Source organism: Polyodon spathula, chromosome 4 (genome assembly GCF_017654505.1).
Source record: "Polyodon spathula isolate WHYD16114869_AA chromosome 4, ASM1765450v1, whole genome shotgun sequence".
In the NCBI taxonomy this organism is placed as follows: domain Eukaryota; kingdom Metazoa; phylum Chordata; class Actinopteri; order Acipenseriformes; family Polyodontidae; genus Polyodon; species Polyodon spathula.
In genome coordinates, this window is record NC_054537.1 from 15,243,151 (window position 1) to 15,268,629 (window position 25,479).

General features: G+C 34.2%; 2 protein-coding genes across 2 annotated transcripts in view; one reads left to right on the top strand and one right to left on the bottom strand.

Moving 5' to 3' along the window:
* The window catches only part of LOC121314208 (cadherin-10-like), a 30,424-nt gene extending 26,683 nt beyond the window's left edge, over window positions 1-3,741 (top strand). The window contains exons 10-12 of the mRNA XM_041247232.1: window positions 1,681-1,798; window positions 2,084-2,335; window positions 3,193-3,741. Of these exons, the coding sequence (XP_041103166.1) occupies window positions 1,681-1,798; window positions 2,084-2,335; window positions 3,193-3,683 (861 nt within the window). The 3' untranslated portion in view covers window positions 3,684-3,741. The remainder of the gene's footprint in view (window positions 1-1,680; window positions 1,799-2,083; window positions 2,336-3,192) is intronic.
* A 4,225-nt stretch (window positions 3,742-7,966) lies between these two features.
* Window positions 7,967-25,479, bottom strand: part of LOC121314209 (ribonuclease 3-like) — a 50,151-nt gene continuing 32,638 nt past the window's right edge. The window contains 7 exon segments of the mRNA XM_041247233.1: window positions 7,967-9,208; window positions 10,642-10,688; window positions 12,802-12,894; window positions 15,666-15,769; window positions 16,526-16,608; window positions 20,932-21,073; window positions 21,770-21,875. Of these exon segments, the coding sequence (XP_041103167.1) occupies window positions 9,078-9,208; window positions 10,642-10,688; window positions 12,802-12,894; window positions 15,666-15,769; window positions 16,526-16,608; window positions 20,932-21,073; window positions 21,770-21,875 (706 nt within the window). The 3' untranslated portion in view covers window positions 7,967-9,077.

The window sequence follows — 25,479 nt, forward strand, 5'->3', positions numbered from 1 at the left end:
AATAAACTAACCAGTGGCACAAAAAAAAAGATTGTCCATGCTCATACAAATGTTGTAAATTCCTATGGCATCTATTGGTTAATAATATATAATATAATATATATATATATATATATATATATATATATATATATATATATATATAATATATAAAGGTTTTGTAGCAGTGTTTTACTGTCTTTGAAGCTTTTAATTGATTTTGATCAAAGTCAGATGTTTTGGTGAATGTAAACCATCCTTATAGAAGAGGGTTCAAAGAAGCAGGGATGAAAAAAAAAATGCCAATGCAGTAATCTGCACTCATCAGTCTTGTGAAGTTTAAGTGAATTGATCAAATTAAAAAAAAAAAATATTGCAGATTTCATTTAAATTAAATGACGCCTTTCTACAGAATAGTTATTTGGTGTTAGAAGCACAGCCAGCTTTTACTATCACACATTCTAAATCCACACACATCTAAGAAAACGTCTTGTGAAATATATAGGTGGGGCTTTGCTACTCTAGATGCCAGCAAGTGGTAAAAAGTATTGATCTTAACAACTTCAGCACTAATCAACATGCACTCTCCCTGTCAGTTTCTGTGGATAACATGTCTAACGTTTCTCCTTGCCTAATTAAATAAATTGCTAAACGTTAAAAAAATAAAAACATAAAATGACCATAATAAGAATAAGAATAAAAACAGTCACATGGGAAACACACATAAAACTCTCTTGGCTACACCCTGATTCTGCAGAATTGTGTATTTTGTACTATGGACACAACACAGGCACAACTCTCCATATTCTAAAACATGGTATATGCAGCTCTTGGAACATACTGTACAACAAAAAGTACAACAATACAACCTTATTGATGGACAAAACAGTGTTTTAAATGTTTGGAATTGCACCTGACAAAGGTATTAGATTTGTTTAAAACAGAATAGGCTGATCTTCATTATCGTTATCATTTTCCGTATTGTTATAATGTCACGAAACTCATTCCAGCGCTGTGCCAGCAATGATATCCTTTATATAAAACAAAAATAATAATATGCAAGTAAATATGTCTTTCATATGTAACATACAGGTACACAGTATGGATTTGTGATTATGAATTGCTGAGTTACAAAAGTTGTCAATGCATTTTGGGGTTTTTCACATTTGTTCCACTTAGTACGGTACTTTAAGTCGTTAGTCTACAGAAAGGGTTAGACTAACTTAGTCCCATACTTAGTATCCTCTAGAGGGCAGCAGCAGTTATATTGGGTTTGTTGCATTCAGATTTTTAGTATGCAGCTGGGGACTATCTTGAGCTGCCAAGTTCATTGCAATTGGTATTAACTTGTTTACTAGTCTAGTACGTAGCTCCGTACTAACCACAGGATTGGTGCGGGGTTAGTATGCTGCTTTCAGTTCGTTGCAATTGACCCATTTTGAAAAGATCTTTGAAACAGATTTTAAAGTTATAAGTGTACAAAGTTGTCAGGATGTTAACAATGAAAAGAAAAATTGCAGGTACGTCATTTAAACAGTTGTAGCAACACATGGGGGATGTATAACGACTAGATTTTTTCGAAACCCCACTACTTACTCTTTAAACTCAGTATAATTCAACCCGTATTTAAAATGCTGTTCTTTGTAAAGGTACTAGACTATGTAATAGAAGTACTATCCCTTGTAATTTTATCCCCTTTAGCGGATACAAACAGTCAGTGCAGTGGATAATGACGATCCCATTGGTGGACACAAGTTTTTCTTCAGTTTGCCAGCTGAAGCATCTGTCAATGCAAACTTTACACTCCGAGATAACAAAGGTAAACACAACTCACATAACCTAGGCTTCAACTGTGCTCTGAAATGCTTGTTTTCTTAGAAATTAATATTCTCTCTAAGTAAGCTTTTTAAGATATGTACAGTACACTCAACACTAAAGAGGTCAGTGCATTAAACAGAATGAACTAGATGTGGAATATGCTACAACAATACCTACATCAAAACGGTTTGAATATATTTAAAGGCTAATTCTTTCAACAAAAAAAAAAATCTCTAAATGTTAAATACAAATCTGTTTTTTAGTTGTTTTTTTTTTCTTCATTTAGACAACACAGCTGGAATCCTAACTAGGCAGAGTGGTTTTAGCCGAATGGAAAGGAGCACCTACCTTGTGCCTGTGGTAATATCAGACGGGGACTATCCCATGCAGAGCAGTACCAGCACACTAACTATCCGTGTGTGCACCTGCGACAGGGAGGGGAATGTGCAGTCTTGTAATGCTGAAGCTCTGATCCTTCCTGCTGGTCTCAGTACTGGAGCCCTTATTGCCATTCTTCTCTGTATAATTATTCTTCTCAGTGAGTATTGTCAACCATAAATGTGTTAATATGTATTTACAGTTTTATAGTATATAATATATATAATATATATATATATATATATATATATATATATATATATATATATATATATATATTGGAAAAATAACAACCTCTGATTAATTAAACAGCATCACATGACCGTATGCATATATAGCGCATAGCATGGTTTGCATACTAATGATCGTCAAGTTAATATGGCACGATTTGGATGCGAGGGTGTCCGCCAACTAACAAAAACATATTTTGAGATCCAAAAGTATGAAAATGTATTAGAACATGTGTGCCTTGCATATAACGAGTTCACAAACTCACTTCAAGATCTAGCTTTAGTCTCCATCGCAGTTGTTCCCCATACTTCCTAGTGTAATTTGAAACTGCCCATCATCACAGCTTGAGGTCATTCCTCTAGTTTCTAGTGAGATGGCACTTTCAATGCAGAAATTCACAATAAAGGAACATGTGCAATTTATTTTTAATAAGTGAACAATTAAATAAAATTTGTGACTATATTCCATTGCAGAGCTATACACAATAAAAGTTTCTGGTTTTGTCTTAATTTAAATGTGTTTTAATGATTTCAATTATTTTTCTTCCCACAAATGACAGGTAGCAGTGATATAACCGGTATAAACCGGTATATACTTCTGGTATATATCATGGGAACCGGACGGCCCATTGTGATTTATACCCTATATACTATATATATATATATATATATATATATATATATATATATATATATATATATATATATATATATATATATATATATTGATATATATGTTCGATGTCAGGAGAGTATCCACTCCAAAATTATCTGTTTCTTTCTCCAGTTATAGTGATGCTGTTTGCAGCCCTAAGGAGGCAGAAGAAGAAGGAGCCTCTGATAATTTCTAAAGAAGACGTCAGAGACAACATTGTCAGCTACAACGATGAAGGAGGTGGAGAAGAGGACACACAGGCCTTTGATATTGGAACACTAAGGAATCCAGAAGCAATAGACGATAACAAGCTACGCAGGGATATTATACCAGAAACATTGTTTCCATCACGACGGACAGCACCCACCAGGGATAACGCAGATGTCAGAGACTTCATTAACCAAAGGCTACAAGAAAATGACACAGATCCAACCGCCCCCCCTTATGACTCTCTAGCAACATATGCTTATGAAGGCAATGGGTCCATAGCAGAGTCCCTCAGCTCTTTGGAATCTGCCACCACAGAAGAGGACGAGGACTATAATTACCTTAGTGAATGGGGACCCCGCTTTAAGAAACTGGCAGATATGTATGGGGGAGAAGACAGTGACAAAGATTCTTAACCAACACTCTTGTCAAACGATTGTAAGAAACTGTACTGGTACATAAAGTGACCCATTTTCTTTAAAAAAAAAAAAAAATGAAAATAATGTAGCCACTGTTCTACAAAGTGCCATTTTATTCTAATAATCCTGTTCTTGCTAATTGATTGTAACTGAGCAGTAAATTGGTGATGACCTGATCTCGTATGGGTTTGATAAGCAAATGACTGTTCCAGACTATGGAATTTAAGGATGGACTTCTCTCCAGGTTGCTGTGTAGACTTCAATGCTGACCTTAAAACTATGGACAGTTTCTACTTAGTATGCTTACTTAGAAATGTTTGAAGAACGGGCAGGCATTGGCATTATCCTGATAAACATTCACCTCACTCAAAGTTGCATTTATTGGAATACATTTGCATTTTGCAATGTTTATTGTTAACTCCCTTGTGTTGTACCTTCTGGACAGCATATAGTATTTAAAGTTTTTATTTTAAGGATCTTCTATATACTAATACAAACATACTCCTCGCTGCACAGCACGAGAGCCTCAGTATGAGGGTGAAGTTCACATAAAGCACTCGTACCAGTAATTTAATGTCACATTTTATGTAATCTAAAATGTAGCTTCACATGTCCATGGTTTAACATAAAGGTTGATTAAAATTTAGTGTGTAACACAATGGGAAGCAAATATTAGGGACGCACATGATTAGGGATGTACCGGTTATGATATTCCAACAAAAACAGCGCCTGAAGCGACACAATTCCAAACCGAAGCTGTTGAGACCGTTGTGTCTGTTGCGTCTGTTAAATTACCCTGTGTAAACCAACTATTCCAAAACTAATGGGGGGGGGGGGGGGGGGGGGGGGGGCATGGCTTTATTTCTAAGTTTTTGCTGACATAAAAGAGATGTTTTCTCATCAGAAACTATTTTAAAGTGTCACCAAACATCTGAGTTGCTTTGAAGCCAACATGTTGATTAAATCATTTTATTTTAAAAACCACAAGCTGCAGCTCTACTCAATCATGATTTCTCAATTGCGACCGGCCGCGGTGATAATAGGGGGTACCAGCAAAATAAATAAAAACGTTTATGTTTAATTGTGTAGTACAGGGGTTTTCAACCTTTTTTTGAAATCGTACCCCTTCTGTCAGGAGGTTTCAGCTAAAGTACCCTTTACAATTTCTGCCCACTGAATGGTACCACAGTTGCAATAAAAGGCAGAATAATCTGGTTAACACATTTATTTTTTTTCCCTCGTTTATTTAATATATAATTTTTCTCAACAGTCAAATTGTTGATACAGAAAAACAAACAGTAGGCTTCATTCTTTAAACTTAATTACATGTCTTTGGATGCAAAGAATTAAAAGGTAGTATTTAGGAATCTTTGGAAACACTTGTATTCACTTTCTATCTATTGGGCAAAGTCCTTATAAATGAAATACATAATAATCTGCAGTGTAAATGTTTATCACGTTACTATTTACTTTCCATCTCAGCATAATGAGTGCAATTTAAAATGTTTACAGTATTAAAAACGTTACCTTAAGATAAAACTATAATTACTAACAATAATACACTTCTTTTATTAAAGCCAGTGTAAAATGATCCAAAGGGACTCGTGTTTTCCTTAGTTTTTCTTTTGCACGTAAGAAATGTATCAAACACCGAAAAAACATTCAACCAGCCGCTATTGCTGTTAATAAAATACAGCTGCAGTAATAAACAAACCCCGTCAAATATGAGTATTGCGATGACTATTTTTGATATTTACCGGAGCATTTATACTTCTAAAAAACGCAGAAACACTGCTTTACTGATACGGTAAGTTGAAAACAGCAAAGATCGTGAGCAGTGCAGAGCGCTCTCCTTAGGCACAATCGCCAGACACCTGCTCACCTATATATCAGAGTGTAAATCCACGCAATCGAAATCGCGCATGCAGTACAGGTGGAAAATGTGGATGTAGATTCTGTTTTTTTTTTCCCCATTAGCGGTTCAATTCGAGATGCTAAACATAGATTAAATAAGGAAACACCGTGGTTTAGAAAATATATAATACTGTTAAAAAATTCAAGATAATTATTTTCTCTTACTTTCATTTTATTTGTGCATTTCTGAGTGATCCTGTGAAACCTCATATGACCCTTAGAAGTACCCCCAGGGGCACAGGTACCCTTGGTTGAAACCCCCTGGTGTAATACTTTGGTATAAGTGATGAAATATTGCTTCAATTAACTTTTGTCAATGTGAAAATTAAAAAAAAAAAAAAAAAAAAAAAAAATCAGTTGTGTAATAATGCTAAGCCCAGTTCCTTTGGGTGAAGTTTTTTTTTTTTTATTTACAGAAAACCAACTGGATGTCAAAAACAGCTGAAAGGGGAGATAAAAAAAACCAAACTGATCATAACCTACACGCATCCTTACACACAATGCATCTTACTGTTGGATTGCATGCCAGTTTTATGGTGGTACTCCCTGTTCCAACTTAATCAAGTGCCCCAGATGTACACATCGGATTTCAGTGTCCTGCCATATATACTTTTGTTACAGCTTGCTGAACTGCCCTAGTCTACTGTCCCTTCAATCTCTTTAAATACAAGTAAACAAAGCTTAATGCAGTGACTGGCGATGCCACATTTTATCATTGACACCGACGTAAACTCATTACAGACTTGTCCTAGCTTACTAAACATTATGCATTTCACATTTGTCCTGCCTTTCTGAATATTATTTTCTGCTTCCACCAGACAATGCCTGTCATACCCATATTATCCTTGCAAATTTGGATTTTGCTGACCATTCATCTTCCCTCAGGTTTAACAAATGACTTCCTAGCTTAATGCAGGGCCTACAGATTAGTGCAACATAGATATAGAATTGTAAATGAAACACCTAAAATGACCTCCAGCATGCTGAAGAGCATTATGAAGCTGCATCCATGTTACAAACCAGGAAAATACTGCTTTTTAATCAGTGCACATAACATGGTTGGCAGTACAGTTTACAAGAAATATTAAACACATAAACCCTGACTAATGTAAAGAACTCTATAAAAGTCACCCCCCCCCCCCCCCCCTTTTTGAGACAACAATTTCATGAAAAAGCTTGTAGGTCACACCGGTGTATAAGTCACTCCCCCCTTTTTATGACCCCCTAAAAATACCTAGAAAATAACGTATAGTAAGGTTTTACAGTACATTACTATACTTTCAATTTTTTACACATACAGATGTTTATTAAATGTATCTAAAAAGAAGTATATCTCACCTCAAGGATTATTAATATTTGTGTACCAAAGTGATGAGAATGAAACATGTAACTGCATGCAGCATTTCTGTCAGTAAATATCCAGTTTAAGCAAATAGACCATGCAGTGAGTGTGAAAGTAAAATGTACCTGTGACTGTTTTTTTGTCACTTGCCAAATGGATTTTACTTGTCACAACTAAGCAGCAGCAAAGCTGGATCAAACTATTACTACCAAACACACTGAAAACTGTTCAGATTCCAAAACTTTCTTTTTGCAGCAATGAAAGGAATTCAACTCCACAGATTTTATGTTGAGTGGTAATATTGGATGTTTTTAAAACTCCACGAAGACACAATGATTTCCATTTTCAGGCAGTCTAGATTTCCTCCAGATATGTTTGTTAGCTGATAAGAATAGCCTAGACAATCTTGAAAAGGCACAAATATTAGCAGTGTAGATTCTCAGTTGTTTTGTAAGAAATTAAAAGTTAAGACTGTTCCTTTGCACTTGAATTAAAGTTTTGTATTTGGTTATTAGCATTCCTGTTACTGCTTTAACATGCTATCTAAATGTGTATTGGAAATGTATTATGTAAAGGGTAAAACCCTCCTGTATCACCCATTGTTTTCACTTTTTATATGTATATATGGCCCAGCTTAAAACATTTAAAAATAAAGAGCTACCATGCAATATTATGGCAATTCAAAATCACTAAAATGATGATTAGATGCATTATCATCAATTGATTAAAATTATAAACTATGGCCCACATATTTGATAATATTGATTAGCCTAGCACATTTTGTATTCTTCCACAGGAAAAAAGTGATTTTCATCCAGTACGTCATCATTTTTTATTTGTTTGGGTTTTTTTTAGTCAGACAAATGTTGTGAATGGACAACATTTGCAGTGTTTTGCAGAGCAAAATTGCATAATTAAGTTGCTTTTTACAATACACAATATTTTGTATAAAACATGGCTTAATATATATATATATTTATATATATATATATATATATATATATATATATATATATATCACACTATATAAACACAATGAACATGTTTAACATTAATGTTGGTTTACTGTAAGTTCATAATGTTGAAAATCTTTTATGATATCATCAAGGGTTCACAATGATTAAATACTATACAACATTAAACCTTTTCAAGCAGATGTGTACCCCTTTTCTAGGCAATATTGGACACAAACCCAAGGTACCAACAGGACCTGAAATAGATTGGTACTTATTTAATATTATCTAAATAGCTGCAAATGTACAATACATACCAAAGACTAAATACTACATTTGGCTGGTGTTTTCCTACCAGGAAAGCACAGCTTTTTCTAACAACTTTACGGTCAAACTATAGCACTCCAAATGTGATATGATCATGCACTGATGGGATCTAGATCACAAACTATTATAACTGTCTAATTGGAAATAATCTGTAATTGAGTACTTGGCTGCTAATCAGACTGGATAACATTTCAAAATTGTAGCCAAATGTGGGACAGAATAGATAAAATAGATAAAGATGAGATCACATTGACAATTGTACCCTCTAGCACAGCTATTTCTGATTGTAGGTATAATGTGTATTATAACATGACAAAGATCATAGCCCTACTTATTTCATGGGCTGATCATAGCTGTGCATAATTAAGATCATCTGTATGACAACAGATTAGGAGGCCTCACAATCTTCCAGATACTTCACTAAAAGCATACAAGTTCCTCGGTCCACAATGTTTATTAGCTGAACTGATCTCTCAAGTAAACCGGAGATTTTACTATTTTTATTTTATTTGTTTTTTTAAAAGGCACAACTTATAAAACAAACATGTGTACAGTATTGTATTACAAACATGGATGCTTAGAAATACATATATTTTTAAAACAGTAATTAGTTACACAACTAAGAATGTGTTTTAGACAAATTAAAAACAAAACAATACAAAATATACAATACAATGATAAAAAAACAACATGATTTTAAACCTTTATAACACACCTAATGTTACTATGTTGCCAGGAAGCGTTCCTCTACATTTTGCCATCTGTTATTAGAAGAAAGTTAGCTCTCCCTTGGGGCAAGGTGGCAGAAAACAGCAGAAGTACAGAACCCTTCTGCTCCCCCTTCATATCACTGCTTTACTTCCTGACCTCCTCAGTCTCATCAGACTCTTTCTCTTGCCGTTCCCGTTCCCGTCTCATTTCTTTTAGTTCCTGTCTGTATTTCCGTTCAATGAAGCGCTTCTGGTGAGCCATCTGGGGGAAGTTATCTGCATGCAAATATATATGTTAGACATTAGCATACGACAGTAAGTAGTGCAGAAAGACAGTCACATTACATCTTCTGAGTGCGCTTGGAGCAAAAGTACATTTCATTATATAGAATTTTTGTCATCAATCAAAAAAATCACTTTATGTAAGTTATCTTGAATAAGGTAACATGTCAAGTTTTACTTCTATGCATGGGAGGGTACACAGGATAAGAAGTGATAGAATGATGCTAAATTCAAAACTAACTGGTTGATTTCTTATCTGTGATTCATAAAGATTGGTAACCTTCTGGAGACTATCGATATATTTTATATTTTACAGAACAAAGTACCAGATTTCTGCAGGTGGAGCAACACTTTATAATGCAATGAATAGGTACGAAATAAAGAACTAAAAGTACATGACAGTGTGTATCACAGCAAGGCAATACCGTTTATGCCCTTCATAGTACCTTTGTTGTAGTAAAGAAGCATAAAAATAATTAGACAGTATCATCTGACTATATCTAATAAGTGCAGTTAGTCATACAGTTAAACAAAACAGCTTAACCTTCTGTTAATAAGATCTGATGCCACTCTGATTTAAAAAAAAAACAAAATGCCAAAAGTCGACAGAGGTTTAAAAAAATAAATTGAAAAGACAGGATGGAATAGCACTAATCCATTCATATTTATAATTCAGTGAGTTTTATCAGAAATCGGATACATTAGCTTATATTTCAGGCCCAGACTGAACTGTATGTATAATACACATATTTTTCTATCAAGGTGACCTTTTAGGTTTAACTTTAAACTCTTGTCTGGCAGTAATTGTCTGCAGGAAAAAAAAAAAAAAAAACACTAGCATTGTCTCCAGAGTGTCTACATCTTTAACATGCTGGAGCTGCACCCACACCTCATCCATTGAGACAGATATACAATTGGACAAGAACTTAGTGACGAGATAGATCTTGCTGAATTATTGTTAATGGGAAAGCATGCTAATTCCATTCTTTTTTTTTATCCGTTAATGTAATTATTTGTAATGAGTGAAAATGTGCCAAAATCAACTTTAAATGTAGCATTTAGGGTGCATCCTTCTTTTTAAGACAAGATATCATTCATGTTATTTCATTTAGCATACAGAGAGAATGCTCATAACACCAATACAAATCAAGCAATTTAAGACAAAGTATAAAATGTTGAACAAGGTAAAATGACAAAATGTTACAGATAATGCTTTGATGACTCCAATAATGTGTGTAGATGCTGAATATCAACTACATTGTATCCCATTAAAAACGCTACATTTTAATATTCAACTTGGCAGGGTATGCAATGTTGCTGGCTCCCTTGGGCAGTGTTAAATTGAAGCTGGAAATGTTTAAAAGTAAGAGAGAATGTTACGGAAGACATTTAAAGTGTAATGAGATTATTTTCACCAACCAACTTACATTTTTCAAGGGCATCCATTGCAGCTCCCATTTCTGCTTGCTGAATACTGTTTTAAAGAAGAAAATAGCACCATAAAACCTTGTTAATTTAAAAAAAAAACACATTTGAACATCAGAATCCGAGCCCTGACTTGTTAAAAAAAATAATCCTGGATTTCATAATTTTAGCATATTCACAAATGAAAAATGCACATTATAAAGAAATATAAACCGGTATTGCACATCAAGTACTAGATGTGCTCAGGGTGGCTGTATATTGTTATAAAACATATTAACACATTTCAGCCTAAGTATACAATTATATTTTATCTTTAAATCTTGATGCAAATCTTCCAAAAATCGAGGAAACACTGCTTCCCAAGACTGGTAATGTAGTAACCTAAATGTACTTTTGTCAAGGAAATTCATGGTTAAATTCATTTTAATATAAGCGTTTCTCAGATATTTAATTCTGTGGTCTGTGTGTCATGCTGTGGGGATTGGGTTAACACCGATTCCAGAACATTCTTAACCAGATCTAGGTTGTAGATAAGGGATAGAACGCAAACTATGTTAACTCTTTTAAGCTCACCTTCCAAAATGCTATCTGGTTAGATCTGGTCTCCTAAGATGTCATAAAACTTGCCAAGCTACAGTGCAGTTTTACCATTATTGTGTTAAAAGTTAGTTAAAATGCTTTAAGAATCATTTTTAAATTACATAACTTGGGGACAAGTTAATAGTTTAATAGTTATTTTAAGTAAGTTTCCCAATAAATTGGAAGCGTTTATTGTGTTTTAAATGAATATTATAAACTAATAACTATTTTTATATGTAATATGTATTATGATGTGTTTTATATGCTTGTAATCGTAATTTTGTATAGAGAATGAAACTGAAATTTGTATGCTTCTCCAATAAATGTAACTAAAGTTATATTGAATAGGAGGTTTAAATGATAAATGTAAAATCCTTTGATAACAAAACAGGAGGATACATTCCATTTCTAACACACCCTGTTCATGCTAGCTATCTATCAAATACTGTGAACCAAATGAAGGACCGACAAGGATTTGTTTACAGTACAAGGGAAACACTATGCATCGTGTTATCTCTCTACTCTCTGGGTTCTCTCTGAATTCTCTTTCTTCAAAACATCTCCTCGCTCTCAACTCAAACTCCGAAGTTCTTCAACGAAGATGCAATGATGTAATCTTCAAAGCTGTCCCAGAGAAGATGGCCTGTCTCCGGAATGACAAAAGCTTTAGCCTACAGTACAGACCTCACAGAGATACTAACAGATTGCTAACTTCTACAGAGAGGCTGGCTGTGTTAAGACTTTGTTTTAAACATCGCACCAACAGAATAAGTTTCAAACTTATATTGTGTGTTTACAAGTAACTGAACTGAAGCCATGATATTGATATTGTCACATGCGTACTTAGCCACGTGGAAGCTGGCGCATGTATACGTAATGCGTGATGAACTATTTATTATTAATTATTATTATTATTATTTTAATAACTGTTTATTATTAACATTTAACAATGCATTATTTTTCCTTTAATGTTTTATGTTGTTACTTCTTTATACATACATTTTTCACTATGAAGCCTAACCTTTATTTTTCTTCCTTTCAGAGTATGAATAAATGTAATAAATTTGGATTCTAAGGTTTCTTTGTCTTATAACAAATACATATTTATGATTGATTTGAGTTACTTAAACAGACATAATATTAATTGTTAATCTCTTTTCATCATGAATCTTGGGATTAAGCCAGAATCGATAGTTCTTACTGAGGTATTGTGTTTATTATGGTCAATAATTACATTATGAGCTATAATGGGTATTTTCTTTAATGGTAATTGGACATAAACTCTAGATATACAACGTAAATATGCACAACACTTTTTTTTTTTTTTTTTTTTTTTTTGCTGGCAAGGTAGACTAAAATCTGAAATATCTGGCTAAAATATTTCTCTGCTTGACTTTCTTCCTAACAGTTTTACATGATACAAAGTTTGTTCTCCTTGGCAATTCTTTCTGCCTTGGGTTTATATATAATACTCACCATCTTAAGAACATAAAAACATAAGAAAGTTTACAAACGAGAGGAGGCCGTTCTGCCTGTCTTGCTCATCTGTTGTTGATAAAATAATTGGAAATAAAAATCATTACCTTGGTCCTTTCCCACATCCAATCCTTTCACCTTTAAAGTAAACAGCAACAGTGTATGTTCTGGCATGTGATGGACCCACAGTCTGTAAAGTCCTGGGAAAAATGGAGTAAAACATAAAAAAGCGCAACCGGATATACTCAATGAAAGACAACATATTATTCAAATTCTTTGTCGTATTAAACATTTAAGGTAAGGCAAGTTTATTTTTCCATTAAAAGTGCTCCCGGCTATAATGTTTGGCCACCCGGCTATATAGAATTCCTGCGGAGAACCATATATGTGTGTGTGTGTGTGTCATATATATATATATGTTCTGAGCACACTCTTAAACTCAGGGGAGACGTTCAAGGAGGACAGAGATGTTTTAAACTCCTGTAGTGGTTTTGTTTGCGCACTGGGCTTACAACGTATCCAGATGACTTTTTAATAATCAAGAAAAACACACAGACTCATTTAATTAAGTTTTATGAATCAGAGCAGTACAAATGCTCTTTTCGGTTTATTAAATGCTTTAAGTGGGTTGTAGTTACAAGCTACTTTGGATCCCTGCTAATAGGCAGCCTGGGTGTTTCCAGGGCCTTTACAGGTTTAACAGCATTAGTCCTTCAATACAGTAAACAGTAATATAGATATGGTCATCATATATTTAGCTCTTAGGCTATAAAATGCAAAAAGCTAAAAAAACATATATATTATATTATATTGATATATATATAATAGAATAGCTATATTTAAATTATATATATATCATATATATATATATATATTATATATTAAAAATTATAATATATATATATATATAATATATATATATATATATATATATATAGGACACACACACACACACACACACAGTAGCAAAAATGTTTTGCTTTTGTGGATGAGGAAGAAAGTTACATAGTCAAAAGTGAAATGTATAATTTCTAGAAATTTCTCAAAAAAAATAATTATATAAAAATTATTTTATAGCAAGAGTTTTGTTTTTGTGGATGAGGAAGAAAAGTTACAAGAAATAGATTTTGTTGCAAAACTCCAAAAATGCTAATTCAAAATTATTCATACCCTGGCAAGGAAAATTAAATAAATAGCTAGTTGAGGCACCTTTGGCAATAATAACCTTTTTTAAATGATTAGGATATTTGACAATGAGCTTTTGGCATAATTCTTTAGTGATGTTTGACCATTCTTCAACTCAAAATTGTTGTGTTGGAACATCCAGTTGTGCTTTAAACCATGTTTTGTAGTGAAGGGTTTCAGATCATTGGCCAATATCTTTTGGTATGCATGGAATCCATTTTACCATGTATGGGAACTAAGTTTCCTGTGCCATCAGAGGAAAAACAGCCCCATAGAAGGATATTACTACCTCTATGTTTGACACTAGGTATGGTGTTCGTTTCTTTGTATGCCTCGCCAGACTGTCCAAACGTAACAACTATCAGCTTGACCAAATAGCTTGATTTTTGTTTCATCACTCTACAAAACCTTTGACCCAAACTCATATCCATCATTCAAATGCAGTTTTGCAAACTTTAAGCAACTGTCCTTGTGGCGTTTTCCTAAGACTGGCTTTTTCCCTGGCCTGCGAACATTGAGACCTTCACAATGCAGTACTTGACATATGGTTGAAATGGAAACCCCTGTCCCACTTGCAGCCAGTTCACTTTGAATATCTTTGGCACGTAAATCCCGGACTGTTATTAACCTTTGCCACAATTCTTCTACTTGTTCTTGGTGAAAGAACCTTCTTTCTTCCAGACCGAGGGAGCGTTGTGACAATACCATGAGTCCTGTACTTCTTGATAATGGAAACAATTGCTGAAATTGTGATACTCTAATGCTCGGAAATAATTTTGCTACAAAAGATTTTTCCTGAAATTATTTGTTTTTGAGAAATTTCTAGAAATTATAGAATTTCCATTGGGTTATGTAAACTTGTGACTACAACTGTATGTATACACACATGGTTCATGGTTTCGATAATCTGGGCGGTTTAATACAGTACATTATCAAAATGCATTAGTGCAGAAATCATGCGATCTATGCAGAAGTATTTGCACGCTTTCTTAGTGTGGAAATCAGCGTATCTGCGGAATTAAATTGAGTACAGTGTAGTGCAAGCTAATGGACATTACTGTATTGTAGTTACTGAAACGAGTGACAAGCGAGCAGAAAACAAACAGACCTAAGACTCTCTTAGCCTGGCAGTCTGAATATGAAGAGCAGTTCCTACAATTAAAGACTCTTTTAAACCAGCTCTCTCTCTTAAAAACATAAATGCATGTTTTGCTCTAGGCTTTTACACCTGCACATGTTTATGTAATTGGATGAATTTATTTTCTTCTCTTATATGTCAAGGAAAGAACAGCCCATTGTTGTCCGTTCTATGCAGTTTTAAATTCCACAATCTATTGCCTCATTTACGTTCAGGAGCTCGACAGCAGATGTAGATGAGCTACCGGCCCCTGGTGTATAAAAAAGGGTCCAGTCTGGAAGGTGTCGGACTGAGCTCAGTGGGCGCCTGTTGAGATGGGTCCGCAGCGAGATGGAACAATCACTGCTAATTTTGCTTTCCTAATCCATGGGAAACCCAGTGAAGATTCACAACTAGGCACAAGTAAGACACCAACCTGTGCTCCCCTGACTGCTTGGCTCACCCTGAACACCACATAAATCATGCCTTTACCAGGTAAGTCTTAGGGACAGTTAATCTTGACTGCTGGATGTGTCTTTAACCTGACAGAGGGCATTGTGGCATGACACATTGCTACCTTTATGTGTTGCAAAAATCTTTTCAGAATCAGTTAATTCTTTACTGAATATTACTCAAATGACATACATGTACGGAATATAAATATGTTACTTGTAAAGTGGAATATCTGGTTCCTTTCCTTCTGTTCTGAGGGTCAAGCAACACTGTTGGAGCTGGGATTTGGGGTCATTCCAGTCCTGATTAAGTATGAACTCCTAGAGAAACAAATACATGGAAACGCTTATGTCCTTCATGTAGCACATAAATACATGCATTAATCTCCAAGGCTTTATGTTGACTTTCTGTCACAAGCTACTTAAGCAAAATAATCTACTCCAACCCAAATAAATAAAGGGTCAGGGGCTCCCAGATGCTGTAGTTTTATACATTTCTGTTTTCCAAGGGGACCACTAAAAGCACTTCCATTAACAGAAAAGAAGCCTGGTTATAAAAAGAGGACTTTGAATCTAGAACTGTCAGTTCCAATTAATTTCCTACAAAGAGCAATGCTTTTTTTTCCCACCAGCAGACTCAGAATTATGCTTGGTTGGCCAACATCAAAGATTTGCAAAAAAAAAAATGAAACTCATGCTTCATAAACATATTTTAAAAAGTTGCCAGGTTGCAGTAAAAAAAAAAAAAAAAAAAAAAAAAAAAAAAGTGGGTAAACATATGAATCTACCATCACTTCTGACAAATTGACAGAAAGAATTTGCTTACTATTCCCATGTTGTACTTTCCAAAGGAAAGGGTAAACTGCTAAAATGCTTTAAGCCTGAAGGAAAAAATCTTACATGTAATGTAAAAACTTAGTACAAAATTAGAAGTACAGTAGTAGTATAATGGTACATAGTACCACAACACACATTAAAAAAAAAAAAAAAAAAAACTACCACCACAACCAAGAGCAGAAGGAGCTTTCATTTTATTAATATAATGTAAATGGTTATGAAAAAAGGAGATTCACTCACCTTTAACCGTGGGAAAAAACAAACATTCATGAAGGTATGCACATACTCCAAGTCCTTGTCAATGTACAGTGCAGCAATAAAAGCTTAGAAAAGAAAAGAAATGAACAAAGTATGGTTCGTTGTACACGTCAGAAACTATTAGTTCAAATACTTTGATTGGGTCTTTGTCAAACTCCTACAACTACCAGTAATTATATTTATATTTGCTGGTTTTGAGAATTCCTTATACTGTCCAGGCAAACACAGTAGATGAATATATGTCCTGCTAGTGCGGTGCAAAACAGTACTTTGTAAAGAGATTTGTCATCTACTTATATACAGGATATTCACGCCATATATTGTCATGAAACATTTCTCTAAAGTATCCGATATATATATATATATATATATATATATATATATATATATATATATATATACACACACACACACACACACACACACACACACACACACACACACACACATACATATATATACACCCCCATTTTTCCAGTTTTTATTGAAATTTAAGCAGTTCAAGTCTAGTGAATAACCTGAAATGGTACAAACATAAGCGGTAAACTGCCAGAGGTTAAAAAATAAGTTTAGGTTACCAAAAACTGAAAAATAATGTACATTTCAGAGTTATACAAAAATGCCTTTTTCAGGGAACAAGTAATGGGTTAACAACTTACAGCTGTTCTGTAACAATGGAAGTAAATTAAGCCTTGAAAGTTGATGCTAACAATTCCTACAAGTGTCCCATCACTTTTGTTGATTACTCACAAACCCTCTGTCTGTATAAAAGCAGTGTTGAAACAGACTGCGTTACTACACCCTCTTAAGCATCATTTGGACAGTACTGTAATGCAGGAAGTAGTATATTGCTATCATAATGGCAAGAAAAAGGCAATTAACAAAGGAAGGCAGACAGACCATTATAACCCTTAAAAGTGTAGGTTTTTCCTTTAGAGAAATTGCAAAGAAAGCCAAGGTGTCAGTGAGTACAGTTTCCTACACCATCAAAAGGCACTTGGAAACTGGAGGAAACTGACAGGAAGAGGTCTGGCAGACCCAAAGCCACAACAGAATCAGAAGACAAGTTTCTGAGGTTCAACAGCTTGCGTGATAGGCGGCTCACAGGACAACAGCTTCAAGCACAGCTTAACACTGATCGAATTAAGCAAGTCTCAGTTTCAACTGTGAAGAAAAGACTTCGAGCTGCAGGTTTGACAGGTCGAGTGGCAGTAAGAAAGCCACTGCTAAGATGGCAAAATAAGAAAAAGAGGCTTGCACACAGTAAGTGGCACCCCTGAACCAAAACGGCTACCACAGCATTTTGCAGCGCCATGAAATACCCTCTGGTATACGCCTAGTTGGTCAGGGGTTCATCCTACAGCAAGATAATGACCCAACACATACCTCCAGGCTAATGGCCAGCACAGTCTCCAGACTTAAACCCCATCGAGCTGGTTTGTAATAAACTGGACAGAAGGGTGAAAGCAAAGCAACCTACAAGTGCAACACATTTGTGGGAACTTCTGCAACAGTGTTGGGAAGAATTTTCCGAACAATATTTGATTTCCATTGTAGAAAGAATGCCACAAGCGTATTCGGCTGTTATATCTGCAAAAGGTGGCTACTTTGAGTCAAAATTTTAGATTAAATTTTGTTAAACAAATGATTCCATGATTTCTTTATCTCAAATTGTTTATTTGTTCTATGGTTTAATTTCAGAGTACACTGAGACATTAAACTGCATAAATTTCAATAAAAACTGGAAAAATTGAGGTGTATATAGTAGTGTGTGTATATATATATATATATATATATATATATATATATATATATATATATATATATATATATATATAAGCTTATATATAACAAAAATATTACATTACACCACATCCATTTGTATAGCATGTCACACATACAACTGCCAAGTCAGACCATATAAATAACAGTATAAACATAATACAAAAGCAACAATTTTAAAGTTACATTAAAACCCACTAAGATGAGAAAACTATTTTATAAAAGTGCATTTTTACTCTTGACTTGAAAGCTGTAACGGTCCCAGCTTCACCGACAAACGAAGCTCTACAAGAAAAAGCCCTGCCTCCTGTGTTGTTTTTGTTGACCCTAAGAATAACTAGCAGCCTCGCATCCTGTGATCTTAAGATCTTGGAAAATAACTCAGTAACTCCTAAAAAATAACTAGGTTATAATCCATTCAGGGCCTTGCACGTTAACAGCAAAATCTTTAAATCAATTCTATACTGCACAGGGAGCCAATGTAAAGAGGCCAAAACAGGGGTAGTATATTCACTTTTCCTGGTTTTAGTCAGAATTCTAGCGGCAGTACTCTGAACAAACTTCAACACGTTTTGGGTCACCAGAAAAAAGTGCATTATAATAATCAATTCTAGATGAAACAAACATATGCTAATTAGTCTCTAACTAACATGACCCCCAAACTCTTAATTTGTAGTTTACATTTTAAGAGAAACTATAAGGGTCGAGTTCATGTAACCCCACATTTCCTTTAAGTTGGTTCTGTGATCCCACTAGCATTAGCTCGGTTTTATCTCAATTCAACATTCAAAAATCCTGTGACATCCAATGCTTGATGTTAGTAAGGCATGTAGTGAATAACATCCAGGCAGAAGAACTTCCTGGCTTTAGGGACAAAAATATCTGGGTATCATCAGCATAGCAATGGAAGTTCATTCTGTATCTGCGGAAAATGTCACCTAATGGTAGCATATATAATGAAAACAGCAAGACCTAGAACGGAGCCCTGTGGAACACCACAGAGAGCTTTCAATAATGCCGATTTTACCTCCCCAATAGAGACCAACTGAAACCTACCAGAAAGGTAAGATACAAACCAGGATAGGACAGTCCTACTGTGCTTTCAAGATGATTCAGTAGGATGGAATGGTCTACGGTATCAAAGGCAGCAGATCAAGAATTAATAATACAGATGGAAAGCCCGAGTCAGAGCTTATCAGCAGATCTTTCATACTCTGACAAGGGCGGTCTCAGTATTATGTGCAGCACGAAAACCAGACTGAAACTTCTGAAATACCATTAGGAGTTAGAAATGTTTGTAATTGAATTGCAACAACTCTCTCTAGAACCTTATCTAAGAATGGTAGGTTGGAGATTGGCCTTTAGTTATTGAGGACTTTAGGGTCCAAATTGTGTTTCTTAAGCATAGGCTTTACCACAGCAACCTTAAATGCTGAGGGAACTATACCAGTGGAAAGTGAACCATTTAAAATGTTTTAAATGTGGGTATTAAAAACACAGAGAACATATTTAATAGTTTTGCAGGAATAGGATCAAGAGAACATGTAGTAGCTCTGTCAGTTCATGTAAGGTAATCAAAAGAAAAAGCTCCCATAGTAGCCTTGTTAGTGGGTTGTGGATAAAATTCTGCTGGAGTCCTCCTTAATAGATGGTGTCTGTGGAATCTCATTTCTAATGTCTAGTATTTTATTTTTAAAGAAATGCAAGAAGTCATTGCAGCTGTGAGAGGAGCCAATGTCAAGGGTAGGATTATTAGGGGAAGGATTCATTAATTTATCTAGGGTAGCAAAAATAAATCTAGGATTATTTTTTTATTTCTTTCAATTAAATGAGAATAATATGATGATCTAGCCAACGTCAGAGCCTTTCTATATTTAACTAGGTGGCCCTCCCATGTGATGTAATGAACATGCAATTTAGATTCCTGCCATCTCTGTTCTATTTTACGGCCCTCACCCAAGATGACTCTGTAACAGTTTTGAGGTGCTTCTGTTTGACTGGCTTAAAGTAGGTGTCTTCATAGACACCATTAAAATGTATTTTAATTTTAAAATACCAGGACTAGAGGTGCGTTTTCAAGATTGCTCTGGTTGTGCGCCAATTGAGGTCAGAACCACAGTGTTCGGTTGTAATGTCATGCCATGTTGCTAACAAGCATTTGTAAACCACCTGCTCCGTCTGAAGCCTGGGCATGACGGCAACTCCATTCCAAACTGTAGTACTGGCTATGAGAGGAAATTTTATTTTTATTTTTTTTTAGCAGAAGGATGCAGGTCTCTACGATATGGGAAAATAAGAGAACACAGCATGAAACTTAAACACTTAAAGAACAGTAAACGCATTGAAAACTATAATACAGGCTAAGTCTACAAAACTTTTATATATTTCACCTGTAAGCACTTCCATATGGCATTTACAATTGTAAAACTAAACTACACAATAATTTGTTAAAAATCCAGTTTGAATAATGTGACTAGAAAAATAATGCTTTTTTATGACTAGGCTACATTGGGAGACACTTAAATGCAGAGAACCTCTTGTCATTCGCAATGAAAGGGTTAGTTCATTTGTGAAAGGAAGTTTACTTTAATTGACTTTTTACTTACATTCTAAAAGATCTGCTAGAGTCTTTGTCCTTAGAGCCACTGGTCTCTTTGTTTTGTCATTTGTGATTGCAAACTCCTGCATACCCAATTCTTCAGCAACTTTGGCTTGGGTCCTGTTATTTACCAATGAACTTCGCAGCAACTGTACATAGAGGACACAGGAAGATCATTGAAACAATGTCAATCATACCATTCTAGCCAGTTACATGAGCACAATCCTAGCAGTCATCTTTTGTCAGTGAAGAGTCCTGGTAGATTTTCCACAAAACACATGAAGTCAATATCTCAAATTACTTATACTAGTAGCTTAAGTTGCAAATTAATATGCATGAATAAACTCATTATGCTCAATAATAAAAAGTACTATGCGTGTGTGTCTGCTTAGTATAAGATTGTTTGCTAAATGAATACATATAATCTTTATCAGTTCATTAAGGTCTGCAAAGTGAGAGCATTTTGATTGAAATACATGTGATGAGAATGGAATGATTTAACTAAAAAGAGCTGAAGACCGTTTTTCTCCTCTAATTCAAATTTGAAACAAATGATGAAAATTAATCTAGAGCTATACTATTGTTCTAAGAGGTACATGCAGTGTATATTAAATATACATCAATTTTAAATTTTATATACACACACACACACACACACACATATATATATATATATATATATATATATAATATATATATATATATATATATATATATATATATATATATATATATATATATATATATATATATAATATAATATATGATTGTGTGTGTATCTGATGAGACAAGCAGATAAATTTACAAACAAAAAAACGAGTCCTATACAAGTCTCAGGTCCTCACCGTTAAGTGCCCTTCATGATGGTCTGGGAAATGGATGAACAAGTACTCTGTGGCAACCAATTGCATTATTGAGTCACCCAAGAATTCCATCCTCTGATTGTGGCCACTAAAGAGAACAAAAAAAAAAAAAAAAAAAGCATTTGAAGCACAGAATTAAAAGTTTTTTTTTTTTTTTTTTTTTTTAAAAAAACACAGACTGAATTATCTTTAATGCTTCTGTAACACAAATTAGAAACAACATTCTAAAGATAACTATAACACACTATAAAATAAACACACTAAGAGAAGGGTTAGAGTTAGGGTTTTATATGGTTTTCCCTTGGATTCAAGTATGATGTACCAGTACATACATTTTTACATGGCTTGATAAATACATTTTTGAGTAGGTTCAATTTATGAAGGATCATGCTGCAGATGATCTATAACAGTAAATGGGCCAAAATATAATGCAGACAATTCTATACAAGTATAGGCAGGATATTGAAAAAAACATGCTCTCTAGTGTTTCAACAGAACATAAACCACAAACGTCATTTGGGAAATGTGTGCTTGTTCCAGGAAATGAGGATGGCCATCCATGCGAGTGTGTTGCTTATTTTAGGGTTAAGGTGGATATTACAAATGCTAGTAACTATAAAGTGTTTTGTTTGATATATGCAGGTAATATACAGTGCCTATAGAAAGTCTACACCCCCTTGAACTTTTTTCACATTTTGTTGTTTCAGTGCCTCAGTTTCATGCATTTAAATGAGGATTTTTTTCCACTTATCTACACACCATACTCCACACTGTTAAGGGGAAAAAAGGTTTTATTGAGAAAAAAATTATATATTAAAAATACAAAAATGAAAGATCAGAATTGGATAAGTCTCCACCCCCCTGAGTTAATACTTGGTGGAAGCTCCTTTGGCAGCAATTACAGCTGTGAGTCTGTTGGGATAGGTCTCTACCAACTTTGCACACCTAGATTTGGCAATATTTGACTAATCCTCTTTACAAAACTGTTCAAGTCCTGTCAAGTTTGTCAGGTTTTTTTGCAGGAATAACCATTATATATATGTATATACACATACACATACACACATATACATGCTCCGAGCACACTCTTAAACTCAGGGGAGACGTTCAAGGAGGACAGAGATGTTTTAAACTCCTGTAGTGGTTTTGTTTGTGCACTGGGCTTACAACGTATCCAGATGACTTTAATAATCAAGAAAAACACACAGACTCATTTAATTTTAAGTTTTATGAATCAGAGCAGTACAAGTGCTCTTTTCGGTTTATTAAATGCTTTAAATGGGTCGAGTAGTTACAAGCTACTTTGGATCGCTGCTAATAGCCAGCCTGGGTGTTTCCAGGGCCTTTACAGGTTTAACAGCATTAGTCCTTCAATACAGTAAACAGTAATATAGATATGGTTATCATATATTTAGCTCTTAGGCTATAAAATGCAAAAAGCTAAAAAAACACCCACTGCTAAATTCTAGAACATTCTATTTAATATATATCTATATCTATATATCTATATATATCATGTATAGAATATATATATTTATATATATATACTATTTTATCATAATATAGATATATATATATATATATATATGTATATATATTAGATATATAATATATATATATACAATTATATATATATATCAATCACAAATAAGACTAAAATATGATGATTTCTATACCTTATAGCAATGCATCAATATAAAAGAGATATTGAATTCAAATATGCACTTACCTTCCAGTACATGGAAGTGTAGTGTAGTGTAGGATATATTAAAAAATAAGATCTGTCTTCAAAAGGCAGAGACTTGTGAATACGACCAAACAGAAATCAGTTTTTCAGAGCCTGGACTACACAACTTGTAGTAAAACTCCAGTATTGCGCGATACTTGACTGGGGTTTTACCTTGGTTTTTATAGGATTTTCCCTCTGTTGAATACATCAGAAGTCCCAATTAAATCTGATCATCAATCTGCCTTGACAGTTCCTATTTTTGAGTTAATAATAATTGTATAGAAGGATCCGGTCAACTCTGTTTTCAAAATTAACTGAATGTGAGCCCATGGTTCACTATCTTTCACCCCTCCTTTCCCGAAAAGGTGAAATGAGTTCACAGGGTCCTTGCTACCAAATACAATACAAGTATATGTGTATATATGAGAGATGTCTTTAATATGTAACACCAGATCTATTTAATTCCATTAACCTCTTGGCCGCATATTATGTTACTTTTTCAGTTTGTTGTCAATGGGTCAGTTTAACTTCATATGCAAATGTGTGTTAAAGTATTGGACAAAGACTGCCTTTGAATAAGCATACAGTGGTCAGTTCAGTTACTTTCATTTAAATTCAGGCTATAATAAAACATGTTAAATATAACAGCCTTATTTAACTTGTACCAATCTCGGACAATGCCTGACCTCTCTGTTTCTAAGATGCCTGCTCAAGCAGGATTCAGACACCAAGACTATTGTTTTTATTAATATGAAACACCACTGTAAGCACTTCTCCAAATTCACCTCATTAATTTAGTTTCCTCCCAAAAAAAAGTTGCTACTTACTTGATAATAACTAATACTGGACACAGCTCCCCTAATTTGTGGAATGCTCGGCACGACTGCCAGATCCTTTTATCACAGAAAGACCCTGGATTCAAAACTGCGGACTATAAGCAAAAACAGCCAAAAAGAACTTTCCTTATCTAGTACCTCTCTGCTTGCAAGCAGATAAGGGCAAGGCTATTATTCTGTAGGTTTGTGAACTAAAATTACTGAATACAGTTTATACTTTGTTTAATATTCCAACCTAACAGTTCAGGTTTTTTACAGCAGTAAAAACCTTTATATAAACTAAACATTTATATTTAATTTAATGCATATTGTAATGACTAGAAGATTTTTTGTTTAGTTGGAGAAAGAAAAATGAACTAATTCTTAACTTGATTAAATTAAACGCTTGCTCCTGTTTTTACAATCTGTTTGTATTACAATAGAGCCTTAAACAAGAAAAAAACACTTGGTAGTTTAAAATATTATGTTTCTTATTAGACCAAAATTCTTAAAACATATTATTTCTCTTCAGAAAGTTCGATGCTTAGTAAAAATACAATCAAATAAAATCAAATAGGTCTTTTTAGTTTTAAATATCATTCTGCCTAAAAAAGGGCTACGCCAAGCTCAGCTCGAACTGGTTCTGCGAACACCACGACAGGCCTGTGCAGATCTGGTAAAAAAATGTTTTTCTAAAACACATTACAGTCATTACAACAGTTGTTGCAGTTTCACAAATATCACTATGTAACACAATTTTTGTTCCTGGGTAGTAAGTGTTATTTAAAAATACAGTATAATCGTAAATCTCGAAAAACTACTCACTTCTAAATCTTTTGTAGTCATTTTTGTATTACTTTAGTATAAATACATGTTAATTTGGATTCATATGTTGTTTTTTTCTGACTTTATGTGAACGAAAAGACACACATTTGCCCATTTTTCCCATTGGAAATAGTGATATTTTGAAATATCACTGTCCTGGTCACAAAAGCAAAGTTTGTGGGGAATAATAGCCATTTTCTATACTTTTGAGGCATAAGCAATTAGGAAATAACACTTACTACCCAGGAACAAAAAAAAATAATAATAATTTTGTTACATGGTGTCAATTTGTATCCCAAAGATCAGCCTGCTTCCAGTAGTTG